Source organism: Peromyscus californicus, unplaced genomic scaffold (assembly GCF_007827085.1).
Source record: "Peromyscus californicus insignis strain IS unplaced genomic scaffold, ASM782708v3 Scaffold_9__1_contigs__length_137607984, whole genome shotgun sequence".
NCBI classification, from domain to species: domain Eukaryota; kingdom Metazoa; phylum Chordata; class Mammalia; order Rodentia; family Cricetidae; genus Peromyscus; species Peromyscus californicus.
In genome coordinates, this window is record NW_026294617.1 from 91,515,427 (window position 1) to 91,531,719 (window position 16,293).

At 34.2% G+C, this 16,293-nt stretch overlaps 1 protein-coding gene across 2 annotated transcripts in view; it reads left to right on the forward strand.

The window, feature by feature from the left end:
• The window catches only part of Col11a1 (collagen type XI alpha 1 chain), a 199,630-nt gene that overhangs the window by 91,123 nt on the left and 92,214 nt on the right, over positions 1-16,293 (forward strand). For both annotated transcript variants that reach the window (XM_052730954.1, XM_052730953.1), the window contains 6 exons: positions 434-478; positions 4,619-4,672; positions 6,219-6,263; positions 6,832-6,885; positions 6,966-7,010; positions 14,406-14,459. In XM_052730954.1, coding sequence (XP_052586914.1) covers positions 434-478; positions 4,619-4,672; positions 6,219-6,263; positions 6,832-6,885; positions 6,966-7,010; positions 14,406-14,459 — 297 coding nt within the window. The remainder of the gene's footprint in view (positions 1-433; positions 479-4,618; positions 4,673-6,218; positions 6,264-6,831; positions 6,886-6,965; positions 7,011-14,405; positions 14,460-16,293) is intronic.

Consider the following 16,293-nt stretch of genomic DNA (forward strand, 5'->3'; position numbering starts at 1 on the left):
TGTGTAGCACTGAGTATGTTTAAACTGTGAATGTGGAGACTATTTCCTCTTTTAACATGTTCAAGAAAAACCAAAAAGGACTCATAGAGTCTTCACAGGATACCATAGTGAAAATCCACATCTGCATAAGGTTCTGGAGGGATTCCCATCACAAGCTCTTTGCAAAAAGGAACTTGTGTAAAACTCCTCACAGGGCTCCAAAACTCTCTGTGCAGTGCAAGAAGGTGTGTGTGTGTGTGTGTGTGTGTGTGCGTGTGTGTGTGTGTGTGTGTGTGTGTGTGTGTGTGTGTGTGTGTGTATGTGTGTATGTGTGTATGAGAGAGAGGGGGGGGGAGGTTTGTAAATCAGTTCTGTGCCTTAGATTTTATCATCTATTGTGAAGATGTGTCCTTATGAAATGATTCCTGACATGAACAAAATTCTTTTATACTAGGGTCTTCCTGGTCCACAAGGCCCTATTGGCCCTCCTGGTGAAAAAGTAAGTTGATATATTATTTTCATAATCACTGGTAAGCTAGTTTGTACCTGCAACCATCAGAAGGTGTTAGGCCTGCTCATCTGGATATCTCTGTACATGGCTTTATCAAAGTAATATAGTAAGTAACCTGAAGTTGAACCACTACATAAAATTTGGATAGAATTCATTTAAACACCTTTAAGATGTAAGTGAGAAAAAAGTGTTGGATTATTATTTAGATTGTACCTTCTTGTAACATTTCCAAAAAATGATGATTTCAGAAGCTGAGATGGTGAATGTTTTCTCTTTACTTTGATTCATCTTTACTTTCTCATTTAAAAACTGTCATTTGACTCAAAGTCTGTAAGCTCTGACTTTCTATACTTTTAGAATTAGGCATTCAGAATGGAAGCTGTGGAACATTACATTAAATTTTACATTTTTAGTATCCAATATATTTTATGTACATAATCTATCACCCAAAACAAAACATCCATGATAAAATTAAAACTAGAAAAGCAGTTAACATAATCTTCATGTCTGGTTAATTATGGTATGTGATGTTTTGATTTACTTCCAAGTTTTTTTTTAATAAAAAAGTATAAAAAATATTTAAAATTTTGCTATTTTATGTGTATGAATCTTTTTCTTTCATGAATGTCTGTGCACTTCATGTGTGCACTGTCTGTGGAGGCCATCAATGGGCCTGGAGCTGGAGTTACAGATGGTTGTGAGATGCCAAGTAGGTGCTTGGAATTGAACTCAGGACCTCTGGAAGAACAACCATTGCTCTTACCACTGAGCATCTCTCCTGTCTGTAAAATATATAGATATTTTCAACTGTAATTAGGTTTGCTTTCAACACAACTTGCTTCACGATCTGCTTAAAGGGAAATTGGAGCTTTCCATTGGCCCATTTCTCTTGTGTAAATGACAAATACTATTATTGTTAGTAGCTCAGGTCTGGACCACAGCAAGAATAAATGGCATTTAAAAGGATAACTTCCCCTGGTTTCCTTTATAGATTCCTTAAGTAGTATTTCCTGTCCACTTGTGGATGGATATATGGTGCAGTATAGTGGAGATAGTGAAAAATACAATATGATATATGTCGCAAAGAATATTTTAAGCCATTTATGTAGGCAAGCAATAAATATATCATTGATCGGCACCCTCCTTCTTGGGTATCTAGTTAGATCAGTGACTTTTAAACTTGATCATTCTTATCTTTTATCTAGCAATTCATAAACATTCCACGTTCATTATAAATTACATTTGAAACATTTTCCCTTTACATATCCAACAGAACTTAATTATGTATTCCTTGGATTGTTAAGAGAATGGGAAACTGGGTGTATTTGAATTCCTGTTGCTGAGCCAAAAGTAAAATCCACGGTTTGGCTCATTGCGACCATTCTCACGTTGCACTCCAGTATTTTCTCTGTTCTGAGCATGTCCACCCTGTAAATTCCAAGACCATCTTGTCCTGTCAGAAATAAGAAGCTCAAAAAGACAGCTATATAAAGATTAAATATATGGTATGTACTTAATATTTTGTCTATGTCAGGTAGTAAATATTTTATTTACTTGTTATCTTCTCTTATCCTGTCTAAAACACTTGGTACTTTAAAATTGGTGAATAATAACTATTTCATGTGTAATTTAACATTCATATGTGATCATATTGACATTAGATGTTTTCATCTCTAAGAACTTTCAAATAAAGTTATTATAGCCTATGTTTTATTCTATTTCCATAAAAATTACTAGTGGTTTGCAGTGATAAACTACCTCTGTTATTTATTCTGACATTTTTGACAAGTAGAACATTTCCTGTGATTTAATATGTGAGTTCAGAGTTCATATTACTCACATGTTAATTGATTTACAGAAAACAAATGATGTGTTTCTATGAGCTCAGTGAGAAATACCAAGACACAAAGTAAATGTCTGTTAAAGACAGTGACTTTGAAGACTTGAATGTGTATCTAGATGCATACAGACTAGGACTCTGTCACATAATAACAGATGTTGATATTTCCCAGGACTCACTGAGACAAAGTGGATAATGCATATAAATTGCTTAACATACTGCACAGAAGCACTTCATAAATTTTAACTTTTATTAAAATATGAACCATATGACATTCATTCATCTTTATTCCCACCTCACCAGGGAAAGCACAGGGAGTTAAAAATGCAGATAAAACATTCTGTTGTCATGAAACCTCCATTCAAAAGGAGATGGATGGAATTCAATTTCATTAAAAAATCATCTTATTTTGCCAGAGTTTTAATATTTCTTGTTTTTGCTCAAATATATTTCAGTGGCAAGGGTTCATGCAGCATTGCTCACTGAGCTGCTGGCACCTGTGCTGGTCAGAATAATGAATGGACTTATTCTATGCAGGTGTATTGGGTTTGTTTTTGAAGAAAAAAGACTGTTTTTTTTTTAAAATAAACAATAATTTGTGACAGACAAAATATTTCAATTAAATATTTAATATTTTACAGTAAGAGCTGTGGGATGTTGTAGGATTGCAGATTGGTGGAAGGAATTGAAGTTTTAAGCCTTTCCAAAAGGATACAAGTAATTTAGGGTATAAAAACCATTCCTCAAAAGGTGATTTTCCTGCTTTTTGTTCCACATGATTTAATTGGTGCTTCCTTGTAAAGCTCTGCAAGTCCAGTCAACATGGTTCAATACTTATGCTAAATACCCTCTAATAACAGAAATACTGTAAACTGTGTTGGAGACTGAGACACGCTGGTGAAATTCCTCTCATTTATCAGCTATTTTCACGTCCTTGCTAGTGAAATGAACTGCAAGCAATACTGTCTTGGGCTTGATATACTTAATATTCCCATTAGAATTCCTAGTTTTCTCCCCAGAAAGGGTATACTTGCAGTGTTTGTCTTTACAGTGTTTTAAACTTAGCAATGATGGGATGACATGAAATTAGAAAGACTCAGTGAACAAAGGACTAAAGTGACACACTGAGAAGTTGCATTTTAGTTTTTGTTAGAAGCTTATTAATTTATACATCTCTTACATCAACATAGACATACATGTCTTCAGGTCCTAATAACTGACACAGGAACTTACACGTACTAGAACAGTTTAAGAATCTGATCGTCCGTCACTAGAACTCCAAACTGTATCCATGTCTATTGACAATAGTACAGTCTAAGAAACATCATTAGGCAGTCAGCTACATCATGATGTGAACAGCACAACCAGCACATGTGCAAATCTACTTGACATAGGTCAGTGACCTGATGCAGCCTCTTGTCAGAATTAAGAGACATAAGCAGGTTTGCAGTAATTGTTATTATATTCATGCATCACCATAATCAAAAGTCATATAGTATACATAGTTATGTATGTAATGCCCTTGTAAAACCAGCAGCACAACGCATTTGTTTGCATCACTATAAACACCCTGGTAATAAGTTGTTTTCTCTGCTATTAAGAGGACAGCATCAGAATTTTTCATCTCTATTTTAATCCTATGGGGCCACAATTGTGTATTTGGTCTGTTATTTACCAAAGCATTCATAGGGCTTATGTCTGCACCTCTGGGTAGTTATTAATATAGTGTTGTCAATGGGAGTATCCAAAGCTTTACTTATTAATCAGTGTTGGGGATGAATACATTTCTCAACTTTACTATTTGCTTTTTTGTTCTGTTGACACCAGCTTATTGTATCATATAAAAACTATTGTGTCAACTTTAATAAGTAAAAATTTAGAACAGCTAAGCTGACTAAATGTAACATGTTTCATATCTTTTAGCATCTGCTAAGTTCAGTTTTCATGTAGTATGTTTTCCATTATCAAGTGTTTAGAACACTTTCTGCTTGTCTGTACATATAGAATCCACTGTCCCAAGTTCATTTTGTTATTAGTACTATACTGATATCTACAATTAAGAGCCTTTTATAGCCGGGCGATGGTGGCACACGCCTTTAATCCCAGCACTCGGGAGGCAGAGCCAGGCAGATCTCTGTGAGTTCGAGGCCAGCCTGGACTACCAAGTGAGTTCCAGGAAAGGCGCAAAGCTCCACAGAGAAACCCTGTCTCGAAAGACCAAAAAAAAAAAAAAGAGCCTTTTATAATTCCCTGTCTTTTAAATCAAATTCTCTCCTCTTGTTAATTAGGGACCACAAGGAAAGCCAGGGCTTGCTGGACTTCCCGGTGCTGATGGGCCTCCTGTAAGTCAATGCTATCTCTCTTCTCATTGACATTTCCATAAGCAGTCTTGAAAAATAAATTTAACATGATTCTTAGAAATGATTACAAGTGAATTATAATAAGAGTGAATTGATTCAGTAATTAAGCCTTAGTTTCTTTACTATACAGTGTCATTTCTTTTGTCACTTTTGTTGAGAACTCTTCAATAAAATCACAGTAGCCTCTAGTTAAAGTCAACCACACACAGCATACCAGAACCTGCCCAAATCCCTCCTTCCTAATTCCATATATTCTTCTCTATTTCAACCTGCTTTTATTTTCAGTGACTGTAGTGTTTAAGAAACAGATTCTAAATGCAGTGAATTAGCTCATGTTCTATATGAGCTCATCCACATTGTAACTCACCTTTCAGTCTGTTGGTCTTAGGATTTTATTGCTGTGACAAAACACCATGACCAAAAGTAACCTGGGGAGGAAAGGGTTTATTTACTTCCAGGTAACATCACAGAGGGAAGTCAGGACAAGAACTCAAGCAGGGCAGGAGCATAGGGAGGAAATAATGCAGAGGAGTACTGAGTATGTCTTACTCCTCTTGGCTGGCTCAGCCAGCTTTCTTATAGCACTCAGGACCACATGTCCAGACTTGGCACCACACAATGGGCTGGGCTCTCCCAGTCACCAATCAAGAAAATGCCCCACAAGATTACTTTTAGGCCAGTATGCTTGGGCCATTTTCCCAGTTGAGATGTCCTCTTCCCAAAGGAGTCTAGTTTGTGTAAGTTGACATAAACCTAGACAGCAAAGAGGCCTGGTCAAGGTGCACAGCATTCATCACTGTCTTCAGATAATATCCACGAACATTCTTCAGGCTTGAGGAGGGTTCCTCATCCTCTGGAAATAGAGAAAGTTCTGTTATATAAAAATAGAGAAATACCTCTCTCACACACATATAATGTCCACTTTCATTTTAAAATTATTATTGATGTTGTCTGTTCAAACTTCTTATTTAAATTTGTGACAAAAAGATACAAAATTTCTTGTGCTATTTCTAACTGAAGCTATAGAATATATTTGTGATATAACTATATTTTTATTTATGGAATGAATCTCAGTTACATAATAATCTGATGAGTGTCTTTGATCTTTCTGTGTATTTCCATCACATGTTCTTGCTGCCTTTTAGGGTGCATATACACATTATCCTTTTATTTCCATACAGAATATAAATCAGATGTAACCTGCTGTAAGACTTTGAGACTGAATTACTAATAGCTAATAAATCCAAAATAGGATTTATTCCTTCATGTGCTTTCCCCAAATTCTTTGAAAAAGATTCCACATTTACTCAAGCACATACCCATCAAATATAACCTAATGTTTTTCTCTAACTACCAGTTTCCAATATTACTGAAAGCCATGAAACTTGCATAATTTTTCAATAATGTTTAAACTATAAAGTATATGATCTCAGGTTTTTCTTTTTAAAAAAATGAGGAAGAATTTCACAAGATTGACAGTTACAAGTAATATCACATCTTCACCAGTGTGTATGTTTGCTCCATATAGGGTCACCCTGGAAAAGAAGGCCAGTCTGGAGAAAAGGGGGCCTTGGTAGGTACAAAATGGTTGTCTGAAGATCAGTCAGTGATAAGGTCCTGTCAGTCAGTTATAAGGTCCTGTCAGTGATAAGGCTCTGTCAGTCAGTTATAAGGTCCTGTCAGTTATAAGGCTCTGTCAGTCAGTTATAAGGTCCTGTCAGTTATAAGTCTCTGTCCGTCAGTTATAAGGTGCTGTCAGTTATAAGGTGCTGTCAGTTGTAAGGTCATGTCAGTTATAAGGTCCTGTCAGTTATAATGTCCTGTCAGTTATTAGGTCCTGTCAATTATAAATGTTTTGTATAACCAGCAAGTACACCTAGGATAGCTAACTTTAATTTAGGAAATAGACTATATCATCTTTTTTTTATAAATTATTCTCACAGTGGTAGATCTGCATGCTATATATTTAGTGCATATAGAAAAAATTATGATGAACTATAATAAGAATTACTGAATATCTGTACACTATTTATGTAAATATCAAACTTTTACCTACTACTTCCTAAAATCGTTATTTGCAGTATGTGAATAAGTAATATTGTTAATGTACCATAATTTACATCACAATGGATCTTTTCCAGGGTCCTCCTGGTCCCCAGGGGCCTATTGGCTATCCTGGCCCCCGAGGAGTAAAGGTAAATGCTAAATTATTGCACATCATTTCATGTCCAACTGCAGTGTCGTAGTCCTTTAATATTTTTATTTTGTTCCATAGGGTGCAGATGGTGTCAGAGGTCTCAAGGGATCTAAAGGGGAAAAGGTAAAATGTGACTTTTAGGTGATTTTAATTTCTAAGCATCCAGTGTGTACAATTAAAATGTATTCAGCATTTATTTTCTCCTTGAAATACACAGAGGAATTACTTACAAGCCAGACATTGCAAGTGTAAGCTTGTCACTGAACCCTTAAAACAGTCTGGTATCCTAGGGTGAGAGCTCAGTTGTAACAGATGCAAAAGAATGTCGAGTTAGCCGCAAACCCCCTTCTAATTACACGTGTACAACTTGGTTAAGTCACAGGTTCATCTGTCTGCATGAGTTGGCTATGACATGAGGGCAATTTCTAGTTATATCATAACAAGGTTCATCCATTTTGTCTCAACTAAAATCTCCAAAACTCATAAACTGAAATTAGTAGAAAATATAGTATTTTTGGGGGGGTTATGGTGAAAAAGAAGTCTTCGTATGCTTCATGGAAGCAATGATATTGTTGGGAGGAAATAAAATTAAAACCAAGCAGAGGTAGATAAATGTGGGTGCCTCAGGTTATGCAAGGCAATGGCTCTTTCATAGGGCTTTAGAAGATTACCTGTCTCTTCCTAAAGAACAGTGCATTTAGATTCTTTTAGGTAAATATTTAATGTATTTGGACATTCCTAAATCCTTCAAAGATATGTTTTCAGTGCTAAGGAGCTACTTTTGACAATCAGGATTAGGCAAATTTGTACTAAAATTACATAAATTTTCAAACACAAAGTGCAAACACAAGGCCTTTTTATTAGTAATTTTATTGAGGTAAGTATAGCTATTTATTTTAATAATGCTGCATTGGTTTAAATGAAATGATTTTTTTGAATCATAACAGTATGAGTGAGTGTTCATTGAATATATTTGGTATTAATTAGGGTTTGATAACTAAATATAAATTTATTATCCCTACTAAAATTTATTATTGTACAGAAAATACTCCTGGAAGATAGTAAAGGTGTGCAAGATATTGTTAATTGTATTCTTAAAAAATGTGATACACTTTCAACTAAGTTATCAATTTTATGACAATCTTAATTCATCTTGATCATCATAGGTAAATATGGTTTAAAGTCTTCCTGTTTTATCAGGGCAGCAGTGATGGTCTGGCAGCGTTGAAATTAAAATTTCTGTATTTTATGTTGTTTGTAATTTGACATGTATCATATGTACATATTCATGTTATATATCTATATACCAATTTAATTTGCCTCCTGGAATTAGCACCCACCAAAAATTTTTAAGTGGACAATATTTAAAAGAAAGGTGTTTAATTGAGGTGGCTTCACTTTTAAATCTAAATCTTTAAATGCTCTGCCTTTATTTCTAACTAATATAACAAACTGTGTTATATAGCTGAATTTTGAGAATTCTAGGTAAATAAAAGTTTTTTAAATAGAATTATTTTCGTTTACACTATGTTGCAATGAATTTCAATATTCATTTTCTTTTTAAAATATGAAAATAGTTTATACAGCCCATAATAGATTAAGAAGAGACAGAAAGGTTGTTAAAGAGCAGTGTAGCTCAGTGGTAGATGCTTCCCTAGAATGCACAAGTAGGTCAAATCCCCCAAACCTTAAACACCCAAAAGTAAATAAAAACTTCTTCCTTTGTAATGGTATTTGTGGTTATCAAATGGTGAACGAAGTTAGCACACTGAGATTAAAATTCTTGTTTTTGATTTTCTGTCTGCCCCTAAATCTTCCACTATGACAACCAAAAAAAAAAAAAAAACCCTGTAGCTTTTGTTTGCAGCTCTGACCAAATTCTACATCGTCCTTTTGTTTTCTTAAAATTTATTAATTTTAGAACTCAAAATCTCATGACTTGACATACCATATGCCTAGTAATGGCGATCAATGATATACCTAAAGAAATTGGGTCTTATATTTTTTTCATTAATTAGGAGTATTTTGAGGGCTGACAAATATAGCCTTTTATGTGTTGATTTCACAGAATTAAATAAATGAGTAGAAAAAATTAAATTTAAACAAAACAAAATAAAACTAACCAACTGACTAGGATTGTTCGAAACAATCCTCAGTGCTTTTACTGCTTCCTAGACACAGCACACAGCTTTCTTTAAACTAAACTCGGCCTCTGTATGATTACCTTTGTCTCAGGGGAGAAAGAACTGACAGTAATGGAGAGGCAGTGAATGGCCATTTCAGCTCTTCAACCTCTCCCTTCTCTCTAATGGTGCTCAGTACACAAAACAGCCTGCACTTTAAAAGGCCACTTTGCCACTAGAATCTTGAAAACAGCATGGTTTACTCCTGAGGAAAAAAAGTCTACAAAAAAACTTTAATTTAGATGTGTCGTAGGTTTGTATCACTGTTTCCAGTGTTTAGTTCTTTGTGTTTCCCTGCATCAAAAATATTTGATGCAACAATTCAAGGTCTTCAAATTTTTATAATAGCTAAGGATTCCCTTCCCTCAAAAGCTAAATAACATTTCATCACATACAGCAGCTATTTTCGCCTGTCCATTAGTGTATTAATGGATACTTTGATTGCTGCTATATTTTGGCTATTATTCTCACAACCATGGGTGTATAAATACATTTAAGATTCTGCATCCAGTTGTCATGTACATACTCAGACCTAAATTTTCCGCTTTAATTGTATAATTTTCCAGTCCATCCACTTTACATTCTCACTGGCAGCACAGAGAACTCAATTTCTCTGCACTCTCATCCACACATACATTCTTTCCTTGTGTTTAACAGCTGTCATCCCACTAGCTTTCTTTTGCATTTTCATGATGATTAGTGATGTTGAGCATTGATGCTGAACGTTTTCTTAATGTACCTCTGGGTCTTCTACATTGTTTTCTCATACTTTGTGAGATGCCTCTTTATTCTGTCCTCAATGTCTTTTTGATGAACATAAAAAAAATAAATAAATCCTAAACAAAAATTCAAGGATGAAAGTTTTATTTGCGGACATAGTTTCAGGAATTTCAGTCAGTCGTGGTGGGAAAGCTGTGACAGATAGGACTCCATCTGTGCAGTGGAGACACGGCAAGAACTTGAGGCTGTGTAAAGTACCCAAATGCTGCCTTAGTCCTGCAGGAAGGGCCACAGCTTCTGAACTCCCACAGCATTGAAATCTGTGTTAGCAGAAAAGAACAAGCACTCAACGCATGAGCCTGGAGTTCACATTTCATGTAGCCATCGTAGTTTAAGCTACGAGATTTTCTGGACCTTTACGTAATTTACAAGTCAACAACTGAAACAAGGATATTTTCCCATTTTTCACTTAGTGTTTATTGAGCAACATGGATTTTAAGGTGTCAAAGAGATTAAGCACTAGAGATCCAATGGCTAATTAGGAATGATTATTGGTTTCACCATTTATTGAAAGCAATGTCCATTTGTGATTAAGTGCAAACTGGCTTATATTTTTGTCATAACAAATATATATTATATTTGGATACAATATATTGTGGCCTAAGAAGTTTTTCTGATGAATTAGTCCCCAGATATTTCTTTCTTTAGTAAAGAAAAAAAGTACAAGTAAGAAACTAAATAAGTGAATTGACTAAAATGTTTGTGGACTTCTAAACATCACTTTTTATAACAAAAGCATAAATAAATAACATACAATTTTCACATTAAATTTTTAAACCTCAGCACATAGAAAGTATCATTATTGATAATGCACATTTTCAAAAATGATAAAAGCCAATACAGGTACAAATTCACATGTGTAATGTTAAATATAAACAAAACTTTAAAAATAAAAATAGAAGTTTTACTGGAAAAATCCAGGCAAGAACATGGTTTATGACCTTGTCATTACAGACTGAAGTAAAAAATATATTTTTGGGTACGCAGGAAATAGAGGTTAATTTTAGGAAGAAAAATTTCAATCAAGAAAAATTTCTAAGCAAAATTATGAGCTGAATCTTGAGTTAAAAGTATCACTCAGTTAGGAAAACATGGTGTGTGAAGGATAATGATACAGTAGCTCAAACTCCAGTTTTCTGGAACGCAATCCCAGGACTTGGATGAGAATGGAAGGGCAATTAAAGACATAAGAAATGATTAAGGGTTGAATCATGGCATAGGCAGGGACTAATTTACATTCATCATTGAAGTATTTTGAAGTTAAAAATGGTGTGATTATTTTTTCTGTGTTTTAATGAAAATATACAACAAATAATGAAATATATATAGATATTCATGTAAAAACAATTTTAATGAAAGAAAAAGCCAATAATTTGAAAGACAGCAAGGAGGGATACATAGGAGGGTTTGGAGTGAGGAAAGGCAAGGAAGAAATGGTCTAATTATAGTGTAATCTCAAAATAAAGGTAAGGAGTAAGAATGTGGACTTATATGTGTGTCTTCAATTCTATTCATTGATAATGAGTCTGTTTTGTATGTCAGTACCATGCTGTTTCAGAAATTGGATCTAGAAATCTAGAGTATAGTTTTCCATCGAAGATGGTGATGCCTCCGGCTCTTTACTGTCCTTCAGGATTGCTTTGGCTATCTTGGATATTTTGTATTGCCATATGAAATTTAAGATTTTTGAAGAATTGCATTGGGATCATTTTTTGAGAATATAATATAATTACAACATTTCTTCCTTCCTTTTTTCCTCCTCCCAAATGCTCCCAGGTACCTGTCCTTGTTGTCTATCAAATCATGACCTTTTGTTTCATTACTTGTTATTACATATAAATATAGGGATTTTGGTGGGAGTTTCATTGAATGAATTATTTTTGAGACACTAGGCAACTTCGTAATATTAAACTTGCCAATTCATGAGAACATACTAAAGTCTTTGTTATTAATTAGTGTATTTCACTGGAAATATTGTTCTAAATTCTGTTGTCACTTCTCTTCTGAATCTATCCATTGTTCTTTAACATATACCTTTAGTATATCTTTCTCCTATATACTTTTATCTTTATATATCTTTATTATTTATCTTTTAACATTTTAACCTTTAATATTTTATCTTTAGCATTTTGTCTTTAACATTTAATACTAGTTAACATTTATCTTTAATATATCTTATCTTTCTACATACTTGATTTAGGACATTTAGGACAAAGAAGTTGTTTCCCACATACCATTTGCTGAGTGTAAAATAAATATGCATTTGCAAAGCTTAATTTTAGTAATTAATCTTTTATGGAAATACTGAGAATTGTTATTAGAAAACAATCATTTTTTCCAAGCATTTAGGAACTATACAACACCTTGAAAAAAAAAAACGCTTTTTGAAAGGGAATTTCACATACAAGCAGTGAATTTACACCGTGTTGACGTCCCCCATCTTTCCCTTCTAAGTCTATTACTCCTCTTCCAATTCATGACCTCTTCTATTATTAGTTTTACATGCCCATATACATATACCAACAACATCCTTGCACATACATGTGCAAGACCACACTTGTGTATATTTAAGCACAACTTGATCACTCCATTTAGTTTTACTTATATGTGCATGTGTTTAGAGTGGACAGCTTAGGATCACATGACCTACCAGGACCCTTTCCCAGGAGAATACTGACCCTCTCTTTCTTACCACCCATTAAATGCCTTTAACTCTTCATTTCAGAGTGAAGCCTTGTGAAAGTTCCCCTATCCCTGCTAGCTTGCCAACTGGTGTTGCCTCTCTATAGGTCATGTTTATGTTCCCATACAGTTAAAAGTTCATACAATCAGACTGTTTTTGAAACTTTATAATGATGTATAAAATTTGAAGAACTGTTTTATTCTTCTTGTTTGGAGAAGCTTCTATTGCAAAATTATATATCTGAATTAAATATTTGAAATATCTTATCATTAAAATATTTGAGTATTTTAATAATTATTTTGATTATTTTCATGTCTTTTATATCAACTATGCATTGCGATAGGAAGTTATTCACATTATAAAAATACTGATTGTAATATACTCTTCTTAGATGTTTAGTTTCATAAATAGCAGAAATATATACTGATGACATGAAAAAGTAGTATTATTACTTTTTGTTTTAAAAGTAATTTTATATATGTATATACATATATATCTATTCATGTAATAACAATTAAAGACAAAAGAGGCCAAGAATTTGAAGGAGACCAAGGAGGGGTAAATAGGAGGATTTGGAAGGAGGTGAGGGAAGGAGGAAATGGTGTAATTTTAGTATTATCTCAAAAATAAAAGAAATATTAAAAAAGAGAGCACATAACATTTAATGTAGGGGAAGATTCTGTGTCTGAGAGCTGTTGAGAGAGAGCATGAATTGTTCAAAATTCTCAAAAACTAATAAAACTGTGATATGTTCTGTCTTCACTTATTGTTGGCACCAGAAATATACTCAAAATGCTTTACATTTCTTTGTACACAGTAAATGTCCATTTAAAGTGTAATGAAAAATAAATCAGTTTGTTTTCTTGAAATTCATGAAGCAGTAAAGCCATTCCTGAAGCTTTCTAGTTTTAGGATAAGTAGCTGAAAATATGTCTGTAGTCAAAATGTCTTTTCCCTGTGCCAAACGATGCCCACTGTTCAGCATCACTTATCTTAATGTGTGATGGAAAAATGACAGTCTAAATGTAGCATGTATTATAAACTTTCTAATTCCTCATCAGTTAGCAGAATACAGTTTAGAGATCAATTTGAGATAAAATATATTTGTTGAATGCAAATTACATAAAATCATGAAATTCTTTTTCTTTTATTATATTTTTGTTATAAAACAATCGTCAAACTAAAGTATAGTTTAACCATATTCTTTCCCTTCCCTACTTCCAGATCCTTCCATATCCTCTCTCTATTCCTACTCACCTAAGTTTAATCAAAATAAGCAACCCCTCTGCAAACCAAGAAAACAAAATACCTCTTCCCCCAAAAAACAATAAAGCCCCACACCAAACTCTAGCTAATAAAAGCACACAAAAATTATGGAGTCCATTATATGTTAGTCAACTTCTTCTGAACATGAGGACCGAGGACTGCCCTGAAGTGACTGATAAACCCAGTGTCATTGGAGAAAACTGAAAATCATGAAAATTCCAATGTAGAAGTGTGTCACATTGGGTAAAAATATTTTGTCAAGTTCTTCAATTTATGTTAATGATAATTATTTAAATACTTTTTCTCTGTTTAAATATTTAAAAGGAATGCTATTATTAAAAAATGATTATTCCCCCATGAGATAGAGATAGTAATGAATATATTTGTGAAAAATTCTCTAATTTATAGCCAATGACTATGGAAGTGATTACATGATAAAATTCCAAGGATAAGAGAATAGGTCTGGGATGCAATAGACAGTTAGTGGTGTCATGACTGGAAGTTTTATTTCTTAGGAGAATTTCCTGCAATTATTAATACTCATTTTACACACTTATTTTTTCACCATTCAAAATAATTGATTACAATCTTCTTTATTCATGATAGGGTGAAGATGGCTTTCCAGGATTCAAAGGTGACATGGGGCTTAAAGGGGACAGAGTGAGTAACAAGATTTACATGAATACATAAATTTGAAGACACTGTTTTAGTTCAGCTTTCTACTGCTGCGATAAAACACCACGATCAAAAGCCACTTAAGGAGAAAAGGGTTTATTTCCCTGACAGATCCAGGTGACAGTACATCACTGAGAAAAGTCAGAAGTCAGGGCAGAATTCAAGTAGGAGAAGAACCTGGAGGCAGGAGCTGACACAGGCCAGGAAGAAGTGCCGCTTACTGGCTGGCTCTTCCTAGCCAGCTTTCTTACAGCACCCAGGACTATCATCCCAGGGTGGCACAAACATTTCATCTCTGTCTTCAATTAAGAAAATGCACCACAGGTTTGCCTCCAGGCTAAACTATGGGGGCATTTTCTCAATTGGGGTTCCTTTCTCCAAAATGACTCTAGCTTGTTTCAAGTTGACAAAAATGTTATCCTCTTTTACAAATATAATTTTTCTTAACACTAAATTCAGCAAGCATAGGTGAAATAAAATATTATCGAAGACATTGCACTTCAATTGTTATATAAATATTGGACAGTATAATGATAGTGGGAATAGTATAATGCCAGTGTTTTTCTAAATGTTGTGTTAAATTTTATAGGAGACACACAAATGTATGAAGATACCTATTGGATTAAATTCTAATAAGCCCGACATGTTAAGAGCATAGATTTAATTGAGAATGAATTTAATAATCTGGTTACCAGAAATGGTAGTTTTGTGTTAGATGCTAGATTGCTTTTACTCTACTATACATTGAGTACGTATTTCTTAAACTTTCTTTTTCTTCAACTTTTGCTCTTGCTCTTGCTTTTGTTTTTGAGACAGGGACTCACTATGTAGCCCTAGATATCCCAGCTTAGCTTAAAACTCACAGAGACCACTTGCCTCTGCCTTCTGAGTGCTGAGTTTAAAGGCATGTACCAGCCAGAACACCTGACATATTTGCACTTTTAAGATAAGCTGTGCTTAATAGAGATTTCAGAAGGATGTGTGCACTATGTGCAATTTTTTTGTAGTTTTGAGGCTGTAACTATGGACTTTGACAATGCTAGACAAGCATGCTATTATAGAGCTATACAGCCAAATACAATCTTGATAGTCTCACTTCACCTGCGGGTTTATCAAGATATCACCTCAACAATAACTATATGTAACCAAGTACTGTTGTTCATGGATGTTTCAGAATAGTATGGTCAAATTACTAGAAGAAAGGAATATGTTTTTTGTAGCTAGATTTTTCCTGCCTGGCCCATGGTCAGGGCAAATCTCTCTCACCTGCCAGTCCCACAGTCGCTCAGACCCAACCAAGTAAACACAGAGACTTATATTGGTTACAAACTGTATGGCCGTACCAGACTTCTTGCTAACTGTTCTTACAGCTTAAATTAATCCATTTCTATAAATCTATACCTTGCCACATGGCTTGTGGCTTACCGGCATCTTCACATGCTGTTTGTCATCGTGGCGGCTGGCAGTGTCTCTGACTCAGCCTTCCACTTCCCAGCTTTATTCTCCTCCTTGTCCCACCTATACTTCCTCCTACCTGACTACTGGCTAATCAGTGTTTTATTTACCAACCAATCAGAGCAACACATTTGCCATACAGAACATCCCACAGCAGGTTTTATTTTAAATTTTGTGTGTATGTTGTAAACTATGGTGATTGACAGTCATGTTGTGCAACTTACATGCATTTTAATTTTTATGTTTTCCTGAACTGCAGAGTATAACAATGGTGTATTTACATCTGGTAATAATGTATTTTAAAGTGGATCAACTCAATTAGAGGACATTAGATACTGTATTTCTTAACTGATATAAATACTTC